This window comes from Eleutherodactylus coqui, chromosome 12 (assembly GCF_035609145.1).
Source record: "Eleutherodactylus coqui strain aEleCoq1 chromosome 12, aEleCoq1.hap1, whole genome shotgun sequence".
In the NCBI taxonomy this organism is placed as follows: Eukaryota; Metazoa; Chordata; class Amphibia; order Anura; family Eleutherodactylidae; genus Eleutherodactylus; species Eleutherodactylus coqui.
The window spans coordinates 69,964,637-69,985,753 of NC_089848.1; the positions used below are offsets into that span (position 1 = coordinate 69,964,637).

At 42.7% G+C, this 21,117-nt stretch overlaps 1 protein-coding gene across 1 annotated transcript in view; it reads left to right on the forward strand.

The window, feature by feature from the left end:
- The window catches only part of DNAH11 (dynein axonemal heavy chain 11), a 270,457-nt gene that overhangs the window by 181,065 nt on the left and 68,275 nt on the right, over positions 1 to 21,117 (forward strand). The window contains exons 58-59 of the mRNA XM_066584695.1: positions 14,767 to 15,000; positions 17,720 to 17,866. Of these exons, the coding sequence (XP_066440792.1) occupies positions 14,767 to 15,000; positions 17,720 to 17,866 (381 nt within the window). The remainder of the gene's footprint in view (positions 1 to 14,766; positions 15,001 to 17,719; positions 17,867 to 21,117) is intronic.

A 21,117-nucleotide genomic window follows, 5' to 3' on the forward strand; every position in this document is an offset into this window, starting at 1 on the left:
AGGACGGCCGCGCGGAACTCCGGCTGCCGGGAGCAGGTAAGTATATATATATTTTTTATTTTTACACATTTTAGGATGCATTGCAGGGAAGGGCTTATATATTTAAGCCCTTCCCGACAATTCATCCCGGGCTCGCCCGCAGCGCATTGCTTTAAATGGAGCGGGCTCTATTGCCGTCTCCATTGAATGCAATGCGCTGGACAGCTCCGGCCCGTTTCTAATGAAACGCGGCTAGGAGCAGATTTTCGGGCGATTTGCGGGCGACTTGCGCGCACCGGTCACGCGATTTGCGGATGCGCATCCGTCATGCGATCCGCAAATCGCGCGAAAAAACGCCCGTCTGACTAAGGCCTTAGAGAGAAAAAACTGTAAATCAATAGCACCTTTCCACAAGAAACTATGTACACTGCTGCTGTATGGATTGCGCATCGTGATAATTCTGTGCAGTCCTGTATGAGACAACAGATAACACATTTTCTCAAGCTATAGACAATGCAACAGGGAAAGGATTCAGTCAAAATAGTATACAAAAATATATAAAATCAAGGTATCAGGCCACTTTCGTACAGCTGAGAAAAATCGCATGAGATTTGTGCATTGTGAGACACACACATCTCGCAGCAATATGAACCCCATTCTTTTGAAATGTATGTATTTGGACATGTAGATGGATCACAGACTGAAAAATATTGTAAATTGTAAAGTAGAGATATGAAGATCAAAAAGAAAAAGACAAAGATGCAATTTAATGCAGAGGTGAGCAGGGGCCAAAAGAGAGTGTTATCATCACATTCCTATGGTAATCTCTGCAATCTGCAGAGAGGCACCAAAAAGTAAGCTGAATGCTAGGTCCAAAATAACAGCCCAAGGGCTTATTCCGACGAGCGTGGGCACAACTATGCTCGGCAGTACGGAGCATAACTGCGCCTGAATAAGGGGAATTTCTTCCCCTTCGCCGGATTTTCAAACTCTGCGCCAGAGTACAGGAGTTTGAAAATAACCGCGGGAAGATAGGTGCCGCCCAATCTTCCCCGCACGGTGTATTCACTTCATGCGGGGAAGATAGGACAAGTCCTGTCTTTTCTCTCCCATACAATTAACGGGCGAGAATCCCGATACTGAAAACAAAACTATTGAAATCCTGTTAAAAATCTGTGGTTTCGTTGTGTCCCGTTTTGCGGCCGTGATTATCATGGCCGCATAAAGGGAGAAATACACATTTGTCTGAATCCGCCCTAAGAGAATAGGAAAATAATGGGTCAAGGACAGAGAGAAATTGAGGGCTTATTCACACGGGTGTATTTTTCATCAGTATTTTGTGTGCAGGGAAAATAAATCACAGCATGTCCTTTCTTTTTGCGAAATCGCCCATTTTTTTCAATAGGAGAACATCGCGATCCCCTGCCGCGGCTGTGACAGATGCGTCGGGGGATTCCTTCAGCCCCGCAAGGATGCGAGGCTGTTTCCATGTGAAAACTCGCTTTCAAGGGTTTCCACATGGATTGCGAGGGCGATATTGGGCTGTGATTCACGGCCAGATATCGCCCTCACCAGTGTGAAGGAGCCCTGACTCTCCCTAGCGGCACTGTTGGCTGAAACACAGGAGCCACTAGACCTAACATAGGAACTTTGACCTGGCCTGACCGATCACTCAATGTATTAAACTCAAGTTTTATGATTTTACGGCGGTGGTGAGGATGTCACAAATCTAATGACAGCAAAATCATCCACCATAGGTCACGCTAAGGGGTCAAAGTGTGGTGCACGGAAAAACCTGTAGGATTTTTTATGTTAGATATGAACCATTGTCCATAGTTTAAAACATTATGGAAATAAAGTTTATGATAATCTATGATTTTATGTACAGAAATCTAATAAGCCAAAAAATGAACATTTGTGTCCAACTACATTACCTCTTATTTTCATTGCATTTCTATTTACGGCATTAAATGTAAACTTTTTATTATATGACTGTAATCCTTAAACTTTTTGTTTTAATCGGTTAAAAACTCATTTGTAAGATGTAACGGTTTCAGGTTTTATGTAGCGCGACACAGAATTTATTTGCCAAGCACCTGCAACTTAAAACACAGTTAGGATGATATGTGAAATAGCTGCTATTTTCGATTGTTATCAAGATTACTATAATTCATTGAATGTATGGTTTTCTGGAACTTGCTGTATGATAATTAAATCCACAATGAAGCATTATAAGGTAGGGTTTAGTTTAGCACTGCAATTGTAAAAATACATCTCCAAGTCTATCAATATGAACAGTTCCAACAGTTTAAAGTTTTAATCTGTGTATGTAGATACAGTAGCTGTCAGAGTGTTGACGTAGTCTTACTGTCATACTGTGTAGATATTCGTGTGTGCCTATTATATATCTCTATATATGAAAATAGGCTCCAGAATTATTATTTTTAAGATGATGCTAGTATTTACTAAAACAGACATGTCAAGAGAGTATGCAAGTCTTCTTTAACCCCTTAATGACGCAGGGCGCACAGTTACGTCTTGTGCATTCAGGTTTTTGTATGGAAGGGGATCAAGAGCCGATCCCGCTTCATGCAATGCGGCTGCCATCGCTGGTTATTTCTTACAGCTGACATCCGCCAGCAATAGTCACGATCAGCGTGATTTCTAATCGTGGCCGTTAATCCTTGAAATGCCCCTGCCACTTCTGACAGCAGCATTTGAATCCCCCAATCAAAGTTCAGTGGTCCCAAACAGCCCCCCTCATTCAATGTGATCTTAAGGTGCCATTCAGTAACCATGGCAGCCGAGGTCCTTATGAAGGTCCCCAGTGCTGCCATGGCTGATTGCCTACCAAGCTATGCCTGTGGTGTGGCTTGGTAAAATGCTGTCAATGTTGAATGGCTGTGATTGGATGACACCGCGTGAGTTAGCCAATCACAGCCATTCAATGATGTCATTGAATGGCTGTGATTGGCTGACGCCACGTGAGTTAGCCAATCACAGCATTAGCTTTCTTGAGGCAGGGATTTTAAGACCTGCATCCAGAAAGCAATGCTCTGTCGGGGACGAGAAGGGAGTGACAGCCTGCAGCAGCGCCGCAGAACGCCGGGGGAGGTGAGTACTGCTTTTTCTCTTTTACACTTTTTTTTTTTGTATACCCGGCGTTTAAGACAATCCCTGACTGAAAAGCAGATTTTTCGGGGTTAAAAGGTCGTCTTATACGCTGGAATATACGGTAGTTGTTTTTTTTTTTAAAGTAGTACAGCAATGTAATTTTGGTATCGTTGTAATTGTACTGACCCACAGAATAAAGTTATCATGTAATTTTTATCACCGTATGTCGACTGTGAAAATAAGACTCACCCAAAGATGGTGAAATTGCATTTTTTTACCATTTCACTTGACTTAGAAACTTTTTCAGTACATTACATGGTACATTAATTAGTACCACTAGCTTGTCAGGCAACGTTTAGACTACAGTTAGTGTTTGTCAAGCCTTGACAAAGACTAACTGTAGTTGAACCGTTGCCTGTACCGCTTTGAATATGGAGTAATAAAGTTGCTGATTTTATTTTAAAACCCTCAACGGATGCTGCCACTTCTTCTTTGTTGATGTCTGACTTGGGGACTGGAGGTCCATAGTCCCTTCAGTGGCTTGGCATACATTGCTGAATACCTCTGCGCTGTTGGCGTATTGCCTGGTATGCTGCGGGATTCTCTCTTGGATACCGGTGGCTAGACATACATGATAATAACGCTGCCACTTCTCTCTATGTTGTGCTGTGCGGTTGTGCTTGCCAACACTTTGTTTCTCTATAAATCGCCTAAATATGCCTCGTTATTAGCTGTACAGGTGCATGGAGGGTTACACTTGTCAAGTTGGCAAATAATAATAGCTCCCTTTCTATTAAAGCTGTATTAGGCCTCGGTCAAACAAGTATGCTTTTTGCGCATGCAAAATGAACGCTTCTCAAGGAACCAATGGGTTCCTATAGAAGCATTCATATGCACGGAATTAGGAACGCAAAACGTTGCGCATCTAAGAAAGATAGAACATGCTTGATGGGCAGGAGTTTCCATTGACTCCCATGGGAGCAGGAGTTAAGGGAAACTCCTGGGCACAGAATAGCTCCCCCACTGCTTACAGCAGGAGATTTAAAAGGTGCTTCTGGCCAGAAGCACCTTTTAAATGTCCCACTGTAAGCAGTGGGGTATTCCTCCTGCCTCCCTGCTGGGCATTTCCCTATTGCAGGGAGAGATAGGGGGCGGGGTCATAGGGCTTTTTCCGGGAGGAGGGGCGAGGCTAAACAGATTGCTATGGTTTGCTATAGGGATTTTCTGTGAGAATTCTTATAGCCCTGCCCACTCAATCTCCGCTATGGGGATATTCCTTGGGATTTCCCCATAGCAGGGAGATTTAGCTGAGCCATGGGGGATCTCCCCAGAACAGGGAGAGTGAGTGGACCTATGGGGGGACAGAGAGCAGAGCAATGGAGGATTAAACCCTTCGCCCCGCTCCATTACTCCATGCTATGGGAAAACCCCCTATAGCTCCACTCACTCTCCCTGTTTCGGGGAAATCCCGAAGCCCTGCAGGGCTTCTTCTCTCTCCTCCTGAAGCAGCTGTGCATCTCCGAGCGCAGCAGATCCAGTGAATGGGCAATGTTTCACACGTTATCAGTGCATGACAGCAGCACATTGTTTTGTGCGCCTATAGGTGTGCACAAAACATGCTCGTCTGATTGAGGCCTAATGGTGTAATTTAGAGTTCCCTCACCTCACTCTGTTTGATAGTGGTAGATATTGGGAATCCTTTGGTGCTAAGTACCTGGAATAGATTTTCCATGAACCCTCTGGATGTCTCACTTTTGCTTATTTTCGAGACCTCTTTCAAATTCCTAATACAGGGTTTTATTGGGTTCCTGCAGCTTCGCCATACTGTGCAGGCAAAATTTGGGTCCCTACTTATTTCATTGAATATGTCAGAGTTGGAGAGTCTTTCTCATACCCCAGACTTGGCTAAACCCCTCATGAACATCAATTCGCTTCTGCAATCCATGGCAGTTTGACCCTTAGTGAATGCATATTATAAATGGACCCAAAGTATACTGTAGTTAACAGAGGCAGATTGGGTGGAGGCAGCCGACATCTATTTCCCCAGGGTAGTTAGCGCAAGGGACACATTAATTCAATTACAAATATCTCTATAGATTATATTATACTCCCGTGCGATTGAAAGCGTTTAAGTAGGCAGATAAGGATTTGTGTTGTCGTTGTCAAACTGAACAAGGTTCTCTTATTCATATGATGTGGCTGTGTAGCAAGTTAGGCCCCTTTTGGTCTGGGGTCCTGGCTTTCCTGCATACACATCTGGGGTTTCCCAGAATTTTATCCCCCAAATCTTTGGCTGAAGCTTGTTAATTCCTATGTTCCATGCTATAAAATGCTTTATAAAATCAGGCTCACAGGACCGAATCGTATTCCGCATGCGGGAAGCCCGCAGCCGATTCCGGCTGTGGGCCCGGCCAGTGACCCTGCGTACGACACTAACCTGTATTGCGTATGGCCGCCTAGGCTTGCAGGTGGTCATGCGCAATACAGGGTTTTTCGTTTGTATTTCCTGCACCGTAATTGCATATAGGCTGAGGGTCAGATGCCTCCATTGATTTCAATAGAAGCAGTCCACGTGGATTCCACGGCAAAATGGAGCATGCTGCGGTTTTTCTTCCGCTTGTGGAATACGCAATTCATATCTGAGTGTGAAGGAAAAATCAAAACTACACGCCTGTGCTTTGCTGTCAGCGCGGTCGGTGATCATGGATTCCGCAATTGAAATCCATTTGTGAGAGACCTTCCTTAGTCCCATAAATATCGATAGAAATTCGATAGAGTCTAGACGGACTGGTTTAAGGTCCCTGCTTCTGCTGTCCGGATGCGAGACTAGGGGTTTGGGAATTTCGGGGATGAAGTAGGCTGCTGTGCTTATGTTATGTTAAGTTTTATGTGTTTTTTTTTTATTGTAATGTTGTGACTCCAACAAGCAATACCAATAGGAAATACTTTGCCTCCACTTTTCCTTGGAGCCCGTTGTTGATTGTGATTGTTTTTATTGAAAAATAAAAATAAAACCTTTATTAAAAAAAATAGTGTAATCAAAATATTCAACTCATCCCGCAAATAACAAGCGCTCAGACAGCTCTGCCGATGGATAAAAGAGTTAGAATTTTTTTGAAAAGGAGAAAATACGAAAATAAAAAAGCAGGCGGTCCTTAACGGCGTAATGGGGTTGTCCATTTGCTAGACAACATTCCCCTGTAACCTGTGCCCTGTAATAGCTGTAACCGTGTTAGAATAACAAAAAGAACTGTCACCGCCCGCTCTCCTGGCATCTGAACTCACATCCTGGACGCCATGATGCCAGGAGCTCAGAACAGCGATGCTGCAGCCTCTGATTGGCTACAGTGCACAACTCACTTCTAGGGACATCATCTGGCACAACAAACACTGGGACCATGGCAGGGCTTCATTACTGGATCGGGCAGCAACGGAGGGGGAAGGACAACTCTTGTTGGGGGATGTTATCCGATAACCAGACAACGCCTTTAACTGTACTCAGATAGTACTAATTTATAGACAACCTACAGTAGGACTTAGAACCCAATAAATGTCTTTGAATATCATTTGAAGGCTTGAATGAATACACTATATCGGTATTCACCTCCTGTGAGGTCCTAGGAATATAGTTTAATAATAATTAGGATAATTTTACATTTTTGACAGATATTTTTCATTGATTTCTACTGTATTTTTATGCTATTTTAAGAGTTGAAACCATTACTTTGAGGTTTTCATCCGCATTTTCCTGTGTATTATCGTATATTAGAAAAACGGCTGATATAGAAAAATAACATAGTATATAAAATGGATTGGCAGAGTAAATAATTTATGCTAATGAAATTACTGCAATTAGTATTTGCACAATGTCCGTTTCACACGCCACAGCTGTTAAAGTCAGGAAGTGCTGTCACTGCTGACCTTATCATAAGAGAAAGTGACAAATTGCAAATGCAAAGGAGGCCAATCATCAAAGAATCCCGTTCTACAACGATTAGTGTTTTGTACAAAAGCAGCATGAATTACAACCAGCTGCTCCATGACTTGACATGTCTCCCATGCTGTGCCACTTTGTTAAGCTTTACATTACAACAGTAGTTATTTTACAGCTTCTTGACAACTTATCTGGGGCCATTTCCATCTTTTCCGCAAGAGCTTTTCCAACTTCTGTGGTCTTTAGAGATAAATCTTATCATTTCCTTCTGTACTCTATGGACAGGATAGTTATCCAGGTTTAGGTATTACTGCTGTATATAACATTATATACACAAAGTTTAATTTCCCAATTAAATGTCTCTGAAGTTAATAAAAAAAACAACTTTTTGCAACTTCTTAGCTTTGTTATGGTACACGGTATAAAAAAATTAAGAATGTATATTTTAATGAAACAGCAGAGAGATAGTATTAAAATACCTCATGTATGCACTGTGTAGGCAGTTAAAGGGCGAAGTTGTGGATGGAGTATATCTCCCTCCCAGGCTCTTAGTCTGAACAGGATGGTGGTCCACTCCGCAACTTCACCCTAGTCCTCAGGAAGCTCAGCTGTAGGCACTGACCCCATTACTGGAGCATAAAAGACTGCAGCTCCAGGGAGTCAGTGCCTGACAGCCTGAGGGGAAAAAGCACCCTGCGTGGTGCAGCATTTCATTTCTGTTATACTGCATGGACTTTAAATATAAGCCCTTCCCTGAAAAATAATACAAAGTAGTGTTAAAAATAAAAAAAATACTCACCTTCCTTCAGCTGCCAGGGCTCAGCCAGGTCCTCTCTGTGCTGTCCCCGGCTCTTCAAAGCAGTTCTTTGAGCCTGCTGAAAAAACTGCTTCTGATTGGCTGAGGTGCTCAGCCAATCACAGACAGCTGCTTCTGATTGGCTGAGCACTCAAAAAACTGCATTGAAGAGCTGGGGACAGCGCAGAGAGGACCCGGTTGAGCCCTGGCAGCTGAAGGAAGGGGAGTATGGTTTTTTTGTTTTTTTATTTCTTACACTTATTTGCCTTGTTTTTCAGGGAAGTGCTTATACCCAAAGCCCTTCCCTGAAAAACAATTACTGTGACAGCTGTGTTAGGAAATTCTTTATTCCCCGCAGGGATTTAGAATTCCTTTGCCGCATCTGTCACATCTGTGACAGGTGCAGCAGGAAATTCTTTATTCTCTGCGGGGATGGAGAAAACATCTGCCTCATGCAGCAAATGTGTTCTTCATCCCCGCAGGGATTTAGAATTCCTTTGCCGCATCTGTCACAGATGTGGCAGGTGCAGCAGGGAATTCCTTTTCCCCGCGGGGATGAAGAAAACATCTGCCTCATGTGGCAGATGTGTTCTTTATCCCCGCGGGTGACATGGCAGCGCCGGACAGGTAAATATATTTTTATTTATTTAATTTTTTTTACACTAAAATGCTTGTTTTTCAGGGAAGAGCTTATATTGAAGCCAATGCACGGACCTGCATACAAGCGTGTTTTTGCGCGTACAGGAGTGTGCACATATGTACGTACCCATGTGCGCACACTCTCTTGTGAAGTCACCCTGAGGCCTTAGCTAGAGGTCCATGGGCCCGGTGCAAAAGTTCTCATCCCCCCACACACACATACGCTCTATGTTACTTCAATACTTGAATAACGGGATGACTGGATAACATTGCTACACTGTGATTGTTCAAAGAGGCCTTTTATTAATTTTGGTGCATCCTGTGCCAGCCGTGCACTACCTGCTGACATGTATGGCAGATCAAACCTACACTATGGCAGATTAATTGTACTATAATTCACGTCAGTTTTTGGCATACATTATACTGAATTTGACAGGCTACAGTCGTCAACCCCCTCCAAAACCTGCCTACTTAAAATAAAAGTAGCAAGAGCGGTGTTAAAATTCAAAAGGTCGCAAATTTTGGTACAAGTGGGACTTGCGCAAAACTTTGCAACTTTTGTATACTAGAATTGTAGCTGACCGTAAACTTGTTTGTGCATTCTCAGCTGAATTTGTGTTTGGCTGAAAGATATTTAAGGTGTACGGCTGCCTTTAAAATGCAGTTCCAGGCAATCAACTCTTCCTCCCAATGTATTCGGCTGGGCATGCTCTCAGTAGGGAGAGGGGGATAAACCCGGACAGATTTCATTCATCCCTTATTTTTTGAGTTCTGTTCTGTACCAATGTCCAAAATACTTTTCGGACATTACCGGGTTTCTATATATTGTAATGTAAAAACCACTGAAGTTCAGTAGGTAACTTACAACATGAACACATTATTGACTAAATGTTTTACAAAGTCTATTCTAACAGTATATAAACTGGTAGTTGGGTTCTGCCATCTTAGATAAATAATTGAAGTCTACTTAGAGGCAGACGGGTAGAATACACGGAGATTAAATATCAATAATATCCTAGTTTTTCTAATAGGAAATATTAATCTGGAAACCAGGCAATTAAAATGCTTCCCTCGCTTAATCATTTAAAAATATTTAATCATTCAGCGATATCATTAAGCATCGCAATACTATTCGCTAATACATCTGAAGTCGGAGCAATTATTGACAGCGATTTGGTAAATTATGTGTAACTTACGCTGAGCTAGGTGTACCTTATTTAATTCTTATTAATTGATTTCCAGGAGTTCTCTGATTAATTATAGAGGGTTAATCTTGTTAATAACCCCATAAATTATTGTTACATTGATAAGGTTGTAGGTTCACAGGAGTAGAGTCATTTGTAAGGCACTGAAGGTAAAATGCATACTGCGGAAATAAGAGCCTGTAAGACGGTTCATGGAGTCCTATCCGGCCGTGCAGAACTGTGTGCCGCCATCATGCTCTGCGGGGATCAGTTTATTGCGTTCTGTACATACAGATATTGTAAGGTATGCAAGCAATTACAAACCAGCAAAGACATTATTTGCCCCGGTGTTACATGCACGGACCATTCACATAACAGTGCAGGGTGAAGAACTGATAAAACAAAGGCTCCTCCTAGTGACCCTGTAAACACCCACAACATTCTTAGAATCAAATAGTTGTTTTGGTAATTCCTTTTGACTTTTCTTTAGTTCAGAGGCAATTAAATACAATGCAACCTGTGTGGAGGGCCAATAATAGAGCTAGCATTCAGTGCTTTCCTGTGCGTTCACACGAGCATGTTTTTGTGCGTACTTAGGTGCGTACATACGTGCGCACCTAGGTACGAGCAAAAACACGCGTGAACACAGCTGCGTGCTTGTTGTCAATGGAGCCACGGCTGCTGCCGGCTCCATTGAAAAGAATGCTCTGCCGGCCCCCTGCATTCTTTTTGGGGAAGGGCTTTACATATAAGTCCATCCCTGAAACAGAAACATGTTAGTGCAAAACAAAAACAAAAATTTTTAAACTTACCTCTCCGCCGCTGACGTGACCCCCACGGGCATGAAGAACACATCTGCCGCACGCGGCAGATGTTTCCTTCACCCCATTAGTTAAAAGAATTCCCTGCTGCTACATCTGCCACATCTGTGGCAGATGCAGCAAAGGGAATGGGAATTCTTCAATTCTCAACCGCAGCTGTCACACATGACAGCTGCGGTAGCGAATCCTGCTGCTGGCATCCTGTCAATGGCTTTTCAGGGAAGGGCTTCATAAGCCCTTCCCTGAAAAGCCATTTAAAAAAGTGTATTCAAAAAAACAATACTCACCTCCCTTCAGCTGCTGGGGCTCATCTGAGACTTCTGGCACTGTTCCCGGCTCTGTAGTTCTGAGCTATCAGCAGCCGGCGATTTAAAATCCCCGGCTGCTGATAGCTCAGCAGCGCTACAGAGCCGAGGACAGCGGCAGAAGTCGCCTCTGAGCCCAGGCAGCTGTCAGTGGCTTTGCAGGGAAGGGCTTCATAAGCCCTTCTCCGAAAAGCCTTTTAAAATAGTAAAAAAAAAAATACTCACCTGCCGGGGCTCAGTGTCGACTTCTGGCGCTGTTCCCGGCTCTGTAGTTCTGAGCTATCAGCAACCGGGGATTTAAAATCCCCGGCTGCTGATAGCTCAGCAGCGCTACAGAGACGGGGACAGTTCCAGAAGTCGCCGCTGAGCCCCGGCAGCTGTCAATGGCTTTTCAGGGAAGGGATTCATAAGCCCTTCCCTGAAATGCCAATTAAAAGTAGTGTTAAAAAAAAAAATTACTTACCTGTCGGCCGCTGCTGTGTCCCCCGCGGGGATGAAGAATACATCTGCATGCGGCAGATGTTTCCTTCATTCCCGCTAGTTAAAAGAATTCCCTGCTACTACATCTGACACATCTGTGGCAGATGCAGCAGAGGAATTCTTTAATTCTCTACAGCAGCTGTCACACATGTCAGCTGCGGTAGAGGATTCTGCTGCCGGCAATTGATTTCAGGGAAGGGCTTTGAATATAAGCCCTTCCCTGAAAATCAAGTAAAAGTGATTTAAAAAACAAAAAAATAGATACTTACCTCCCTTCAGCTGCTGGGGCACAGCCTAGTCTTCTCCTGCTGTCCCCTGCACTGTGGTGCTGATCTATCAGCTGCTGAAAGAGCTGAATGTGATTGTCTGAAGTGCTCAGCCAATCACAGGCAGCTCTCGCCTGTCATTCATTCAGAGAGAGCTGCCTGTGATTGGCTGAGCACCTCAGCCAATCACACTCAGCTCTTTCAGCAGGCGGGGATTTTAAATCCCCAGCTGCTGATAGATCAGCACCACAGTGCAGGGGACAGCAGGAGAAGACACAGCTGAGCCCCAGCAGCTGAAGGGAGGTGAGTATCTATTTTTTTTGTTTTTTAAACCACTTTTACTTGATTTTCATGGAAGGGCTTATATGTAAAGCCCTTCCCTGAAATCAATTTCCGGCAGCAGAATCGTCTAACGCAGATGACATGTGTGAAAGCTGCAGTAGAGAATTGAAGAATTCCCTTTGCTGCATCTGCCACAGATGTGGCAGATGTACCAGCAGGGAATTTTTTTAACTAGTGGGGATGAAGGAAACATCTGCCGCATGCTGCAGATGTGTTCTTCATCCCTGCGGGGGACACAGCAGCGGCGGACAGGTAAGTAAATTTTTTTTTTAATACTAAAATTTTTGTTTTTTAGGGAAGGGCTTATATGTAAAGCCCTTTCCTGAAAAACAATTTAGTGGTGCCAGCAGACCATTGTCTTCAATGGAGCCAGCGGCAGCAGCAGCGGCTCCATTTAAGAGAATGCCTGCATTTTTTTTTTTTTTTTTTAAACTAAAATTTTTCTTTTTCAGGGAAGATCTTATATGTAAAGCCCTTCCCTGAAAAAGAATGCAGGGAGCCGGCAGACCATTGTTTTCAATGGAGCCGCCGGCAGCAGCCACGGCTCCATTGAAAACAATGCGTGCTTTCTAGAGATGAGCGAGCATACTCGCTAAGGGCAATTACTCGAACGAGCATTGCCCTTAGCGAGTACCTGCCCGCTCGGGAGCAAAGGTTCGGCTGCCGGCGGCGGGGGAGAGTGAGGAGGAACGGAGGGGAGATCTCTCTCTCCGCCCCGCCCCCCCTTCCTGCTCACTGCCGCAACTCACCTCTCACCTGCGCTGGCAGACTAACCTTTTCTTCCGAGCAGGCAGGTACTCGCTAAGGACAATGCTCGATCGAGTAATTGTCCTTAGCGAGTATGCTCACTCATCTCTAGTGCTTTCCCTATGGTGCACACATGTCCTATCTTTACAGGCACGCACCTGCAAAGTACGGATATGTGAACACACCATAGGGAATGCATTGTTGCAAATAGAAGCGTGTTTTTGTGCGTACGTATGTACGCACAAAAACACACTTGTGTGAACGCACCCTCAGTAAGAACCGCTTGTCTGGTTCACAGTGTGTAAAGCCCAAGATCTACACTTATTATTTGAACATGATCTGAATAAACTTTGTTTTTAACTTTTTCTGTTAGTAGCGCTGGAAGATAGCTTTCTATTTTTCCTGATATTACATGTCTCATAATATGTGGAATACATACATAACCTTTGGGTAATCATATGACTGACCATTCTTGCACTCATTTCATCCAACCTGCCTTTTTATGTATCATCAATATTCACAGCTATTTATTGTGCTACTACGTGACTTTGTGCTCTGAAATGTAGTGGCTCAGTTATGACCACAAGCCCCTATGGCCATGGCACAGCTTGCTTAGAGTGTACAGTATGTGGCGATTTCCCATAGTTGATTTAGCAGAGGCTGGTTAACCCTTAAAGTGTATCTTGCAGTGTAAAAGGGCATTTAGTAAGCAGGGAGTGTGGTGTTCCACATTAAGGGTTCAGTCAGACAAGCAAACTTTTCACGTAGTATAGGCACTGGAAAATATTTGCACATCGCATGGAGAAACAAATCGTGTGACCGGGTACATTTGCACTCACATTGTATCTTTTGCAGGTGTGAATTCAAAATGCTTCTAAAAAACGGACATGTGACCGCTTTCATTGGAAAGCATTGATTCTAATAGATCCGTTTTTTAAATGCGCCCATACGTGCGTGAAAAATTTACTCATCTGACTGAGTCCTAAAGGTTAACCTGTCCCTGCTGGTTGAAACGGGTATGAAACCAGTGGTGAAGTAGCGATTGTATATTGTTCTATAGGCATGCATTTACACTGAACAATAACTGGATAGTTTCAGTTGTTCACTTCATCATAAAAAGCCCTGTTTTTGACAATTACTCGATAGCCTTCTTTTTCTCACTTGTAGTTTAGTTATTTCCATTCAGTAGTTTTTCTATCTATAGGACAAACAATTTACTGATTTCCTGGTGAGCTTGTGCTTACATACAGTGGTCAGTCTGAGTACATGGAGCTGCAGTGTAAAGCATGAGGGAAGGAAATAGCAGCAGCCTGAGCCACTAAAGAGACACGAGATGTTTCAGATAATGTCAGACTTTATTTGCAACATAAACTATTCATTTAAGCCTTAGGCCTCCTGCAGACGGCCGGGTCGGATCCCGCTGCAAGAATTCTCGCAGCGGGATACAAGCCGTGCCCCTGCAGTGACCTGGTGCTCACCTCCTCCCGGCATCTCGCTCTGCGTTGGCTGTTGCACAGCTTCACATGCGCGGACCAGAGCATCACTAGTGACATTTCTGTGAGAGCCTCTGCGAGGCTCACACAGAAATAGGATATGCTGCGAGTTGTTTGCCACGTGAGTTTTCACGCGGTCACATCGCAGCTGTCTGCATAGGATTGCATTATGTAATGCAATCCTATGGCAGCGGGCACGGGCGGAAGTTCTGCGGGAAATCCCACCATGAAATTTCTGCTCGTGTGCCTTTGGCCTTAATCATTGATCATAGTGCTCACTAACGGAGCAGAGCAAAAAATAAATAAATAGCAGGATCACCATGCTTGCTTCACTCTTTCAGTATCTCCCATTGACTTCAATGAAGAGGGTCATGCAAGTGCGACACTTTTCTATTCACTTCTATGGGGAAAGCAGCCTGATTTAATAAGCTAACAGGGGTCTTTATAAATGTAACAGTAAAGATAAGAGAACAGTTTATTCACAAGACTTCTGTCACTTGATATGGCTCCATTCTTGCAACTTTGCCACCAGCCTATCTTTTTCAAAAAACGTAACGGCATCATTGTATTATCGAGCCTGTGTAATTCCATATTGCATTATTATCGTCTGAAGGACAATGGTGATTGTTTAACGTTCTATTAATTCATTTTGTGTTTTTCTTACAGCCAAATGTGAAGGAGTCCATCAGTCAATTTATGGCATATGTCCACGCAAGTGTCAATGAGACCAGTGCTAAATACTATCAAAATGAGAAACGGTATAATTATACTACGCCAAAGAGTTTTCTGGAACAAATAAACTTATACAAGAATCTTCTAGACCGAAAAAGAAAAGAGTTAGCTCAGAAAATGGAACATTTAGAGAATGGTTTGCAAAAGCTGAAAACCACAGCGTCACAGGTAACTACTCATTGCTGTACTAATATTAACCAGTTACGTCCCTTTTATATTTATGTAGCTAATCTACAATCCTCATGCAGTGTTGTTACATGATGAGCTTGTATTAACAGGAAAAATAGATGGTTACAGGAATGGTTTACCAATAGCAGAAGAAGTATAACGCACACAGAGGCCAGTCAGCTGCACTTAATGGAAAAGTTTCTCGTCTTTCTTCATTATTATTATGAGTGAATATGCTGTGTGTACCCAGCCACTGAGGCTGTGCTCACACGAGAGGGTTTGGATTCTGCGTGCGGATATCCACAGGGGAAGACCTGTGAATAATCACGGACGTGAATTACATACAGTCGCATATGCAGTCTGTTTTCCGTGCGGATGTACTGCGTATCGTCCGCACAGAAGAAAGATCGCAAGCAGGGAATGACATCAGAAAGTTGCCCAAACCCCTGTATAAACCACTTAAAAGAAAACAAAAGCACTTAGGCCTCATGTCCACTGGGAGATGTGGCCCCATGCAAAATCTCCATGCAGAATCCCGCAGCGGGTCCCTCCTTCCCCGCGGACATAAGGCCTGAAAATAAGATTTACTTACCTGTCCGGTCGCTGCAGATCTGCCCTTTGTCGCAGCCAGATCTTCTTTCTTCGGCCCGGGGAATATGCTCGGCACCCCGGTAGCGTGCTGCGCGCATGCGCCGGGCACATCTTTTTCTTTTTTTGAACTCCTACTCTCCCACGGCACAGCAGAAATACAGCTGCGGGTGTGCCATGGGACCGGACGGCTCACATAGGCTTCAATGTAAGCCGCGGGAGACCTGCACAAAATGGAGCATGCTGCGGGTGTTTTCCCGCATGTGCGATCCGCACGCCAGGGAAAAATGACATCCGCAGGTATTTAATTACCTGCGGGTGTCCAATGCATCCCTATGGACGTGGATCACGCGTGCGGGACACCTGCGCGGATTTGTTAAATCCATTTGGCTAGTGGACATGAGGCCTTATTCTTGTGGAGGGAGAAAGATCCTAGAACAACAAGCAGAGGTTGCAGAGAGCAGTCTGGATGGTGTGTTGCTCCCCAGACTCAGTCCTGCATTGTCTACCCACAAATTCCTGCTTTCTTTATTCCATTTGTATCTGGTCGCCTAGCAATGTGTGTACGAATTCGCGCCCATGCGCAATGTTAATTGCGCATGCACTGCGGATTGAACACATCCATAGAAATCAATGGATCCCATACACGCGGAATCCGCAGTAAAATAGATCATGCTGCAATTTTTCTTCCACTTGAGGAATCCACAATTCTCACCTGCAAGTGTGAGCAAAAGTTTAAAAGTCAATGCTTTTTACTGTCCACATATTATTTGCTATCATATACGCGGGTGGCGATCACAGAATCCGCAATTCAAATCCACGCATAGGAGACCGGCCTTACATTTCATGAGTGTTGATAAAAATGACGTTTATATTCTTACGATAATTTTACTATATTCACATAGTAAGCTTTTAAAGAAGGTCTGCCGTGAAATATTCTGCCCCATATTAGCTATTATGCTTAACCAAAATATTTAGCAATTTGGTTAATAGTCAGTTATAACTATAAGTCTATTATATTCTTTGTTTTTGAGTTCATTTATACTCATGATCTACTCCTGCTCCCCTCACTAATGATTGATGGTCACTATAATGGTGATAGTGGACCAGGAACTCCAAGAGACTAAATTGCAAATCTGCAATGGACCATGGAAAAGGCCCAGAAATACCACAATGAGGTGTAAATATGCTTTATCAGTTACAGCCAAGCCTTTGATTGCATTGAACATGACAAGCTGTGGCCACCCCTAAGAAAAATGGGAGTCATGAGACATCTGCAGCAACTCATACAGTCACTATATGTGACCCAGGAGGCTACCATCAGGACTTCCAACAGAAATACAGAATGATTCAGAATCGGGAAAGGTGTACACCAAGACTGCCTCTTAACCCCTGCACTGTTCAGCCTGTATGCAGAGGCAATCTTGAGGCAATGCAATTTAGGCTAATCCAGCATCTGAGTTCTCATTTACATCACGCTATTTAATCTGAGAAAATGGACAGCATGTTGGAAATCAAACAGACCCTATTATAATCAATTGGGTGTCAGCATAAGACAGATCCATTCGGCCAGGGAATTCCATTTTCCGTCTCCCGTAATGAAGTAGGAAAACTGAAACCTCCAATACTGATGTGAACGTGACCTTCATTAATGGGGTTGTCCAAAGTTAGAAAAACACTTCAATGGAGCTGCGCTGCAATACCACACACAACCCTGTGGACAAGGGTGGCGCTGTGTTCAGTACAAAGCAGACATGTTTTTTTGTTATCCTAGTCAACCCCTTTAATAGTATAAGAAGACTTTTTCTGAAGTTTGAAGTTTACTAATAATGGTAGTCATTCTAATGACACTTTAGAGGCAGCTTTCTTCCTTATGAAGGAAGAATATATATTTACCTGGGAGCATAATCTGAAGTCTCCATACTCTGCTGCTCAATCAGTAGTTCAAATTGCCAAGTAAGTGCAGATCTGGACAGTAAATGAGATGATATAAGGAGGATATTATTTTAGTCAGTTTTGTGTCTTTTCAAGACTGTTACATCTATAAGGAGAAAAATAAATTCTAAAGCTGCAATAGAGACATCAGCTGGATGTTAGGAAAATCTAAAAATATTTTCTTTTTTTCCTGCAGGTAGAAGACCTAAAAGCCAAACTCGCTTCACAAGAGGCGGAATTGAAGCAGAGAAACCAAGATTCTGAAGCTTTAATAGCTAAAATAGGGCTTCAGACAGAGAAAGTGAGCCAGGAAAAGACCATTGCTGATGCAGAAGAGCAAAAGGTCAGTGTAATGCAGTCATTTAGAGTTGCCAAGGAACACTCAACACAAAGTACACCTTTTGTAGACAAACCATTTCCAACGAGCATCTCTCCAGGGAAGGAGATGTGTGAAGAATTACCATCGTATCGGGAGGCATGTAGCAGTATTTTTGCAACACGATTACCACTTCACCTCACTGTATTTTATCACCTTTCAGCTCTTAGACTGATTTGATGGGACAATAGAAAGCGCATTTTAATGTGTATCTTCTAGTGAGGATCTAGGAAGTACAATCATTTTATTCACTTCACTTTTCTGAAGGATTTTGCTTCTTTCATTCAATTCAGAGGTTCCTATTTAAGAGCCACATAGGCTTGAATGAGCCATCCAGTTGCTGTCATCCAGCACTGTCATCAGATGCAGAGAAATGGATCTGCTTTTATCACATTTTCAATAGAAATTGAGCTTGTTCTACATAAAATGGCACGAGCGAGAGCGACATAGTCATTGGCTTGGACTCAACCATACAAACTGGAGCCAAGTTTCACTTTGATTATTACTGTATACTTCTGTATCAGTTGGAAAAGAAAAGTCGAGCAAGACAAAACTCCAATATGCAGAACCCCTGCCTATTGATATGATGTCAAGCAATCCATTTTCATGTCTTATAGTATATAGCATGTAACCTATGTAGGTGAAAACCTTTAATACTACATACAGTAGAGTTGTCAAACTGATGACACCCTGGTGGTTAAAAATAATAACTTAATCTGTACTGACAGTATCTGTTGTCGGTAATTTTTAGTGACATATGTACAACTGCAATCAGAATTATTCAACCCCAACTGCAAATTAGGTCAATTAGTCAAATTTCCAGACAGTCAAAAGTTTGCAAAAGCAAGAACCATTTGAATAGCTCAACACACTAATAGAGCAAGTGGTGTCTCCAAATTCAACACTCAATGCCAGTTTTACTGCAGTACTTTACTAGAGTACTTTTTGCTGTTATGACCTGCTGCATACGTGATTCATAGCAAGACACCGGCTTCTGACAGCGTTCCTGAGGAATCTTAGCTCATTCTTCATGGGGAATGGCCTCCATTTCAATAATATTCTTGTGTTTGCATGCCGCAACTGCCTTTTTTAAGTTCCACCAAAGATTTTCTATGGGTTTCCAGTCTAGTGACTGTATTGGCCCTTCTAGAGTCTTCCAGGACTTATAAAACCAAGCCTTGGTGAACTTTGAGGTATGCTTGGGATCATTGTCCTGTTGTAAAGTCCAATGATGCCCATGCTTCAGCTTCCTCACAGAAGGCAAAATATTTTTTCAAAGGATTTCCTGATACTTGATTGAATCAATTTTGACCTCCACAATAGGGTGGCCCATAGAGATATGGCAAAAAATAAAGTAGCAGCTATACAACAAGACACCTTCCCAATTTGTTACATCTGCTAATATTAATGTTAGGGTAAAGTTTTAGCTTTAAATTCCAACTGTAAGATGGTGCTCAAAACTGATGTACATTATGAGGAATGGCGCTTACGCGAAAGATTTCTCATCAAACAAGTTACAGCAGTAATATTAACAATTTGCTTTTGCAAAATACCCACGATACTTTACAACATGAAGTAATGACAATGGGATTTGTCCTGACAGTCTACACATTTAATGTGGTGCCAACATTAAATATAAATGTGGCTCCCCTACTAAGCTTGTCATCTCAAGAAATGGTGGGTCCTATGTAGCAGCTTCTGTGACAGATGGACTATCCTTCCTGTGGAAGTGGGACATTCCTGTTGATCAAGCTGCACCTCCTTCCATAAGTAGGCCTCCACCTCGGATTACGCAAGAATGGCCCTCTGCTGGCAAGAATGCTTGTCATACCGAAGTGATAAGTACTTTAATGATACTTTTATCTTTTTGTACCTTTCCATTCTTTTCTTTCTTTTATACTTTATTTGCATTATGAAGCTATTCATGATGTTTGGATATGTTAATACCCCCAAATTATTATTACCCTTCAATACAGTGGGCTCTAGGTGAACACTATTATATTGCTTTTGAGTTTTTTAATTTGTTCTCCTGTTACTTTTGTTTTTGTTATATTAATGAGAGGTCTTTCTTTATACTATGCGTCCACCACTCTCTGTCAGCGCAGCCTTTTTTGTTTGTTTAGACATCACGCCTATTACTATTTCTTCATTAAATGTTAAGGGCTTGAACAGTCCATTTAAAAGCAGTTGGCTATGGTGAGGCCCTCAATCTACACGCTGATGTATTCCTTGCTCAAGAAACATCTATATATATAAAATTGAATGTATGTCTGTCTGCGTGTCTGTCTGTCTGTCTGTTTGTCCTTTATGCGCTACTACACCATTCATCCGATCGCCATGAAACTTTGGGAAGTTGTTGAGTACACTCCTGGGAAGATTATAGGCATAGTACATTTATGCTACGATAAATGGCGCGCGCGCGTGCGTCGTCGACAGTTACGCCCCCCACGTAGATCGTCCGATTTCCATGATTGCCACTAATTCTCTCACTTCCCGAGGTCGTAGAAACATGAAATTTGGCACGAGCATTGATTATGTCATAAATAGGAAAAGCTAATGGGTCCCAACTCAATTATTCAATTCTAAGCACAAAAGAATTAGCGTCCGAATTTTACGTACGGAATTAATTTTCTCGCTTCTCAATGTCATAGAAACAGGAAATTTGGCACGAGCATTAATTATGTCATAAATAGGAAAAGTTAATAGGTCCCAACCCAATTATTCAATTCTAAGCGCCAAAGAATTAGCGTCCAAATTTTACGTACGGAATCTAATTTTCACATTTCCCAATGTCATAGAAACTTGAAATTTGGCACGAGCATGGATTATGTCATATATAGGAAAAGTTCAAGGGTCCCAACTCGATTATTCAATTCTAAGCGCCAAAGAATTAGCGTCCAAATTTTTACGTACGGAATCTAATTCTCTCACTTCCCAATGTCATAGAAACTTGAAATTTGGCACGAGCATTGGTTATGTCATAAATAGGAAAAGATAATGGGTCCCAACTCGATTATTCGATTCTAAGCGCAAAAGAATTAGCGTCCGAATTTTACGTACGGAATCTAATTTTCTCACTTCCCAATGTCATAGAAACTTGAAATTTGGCACGGGCATTGATTATGTCATAAATAGGAAAAGATAATGGGTCCCAATTCGATTATTCAATTCTAAGCGCCAAAGAATTAGCGTCCAAATTTTACATATGGAATCTAATT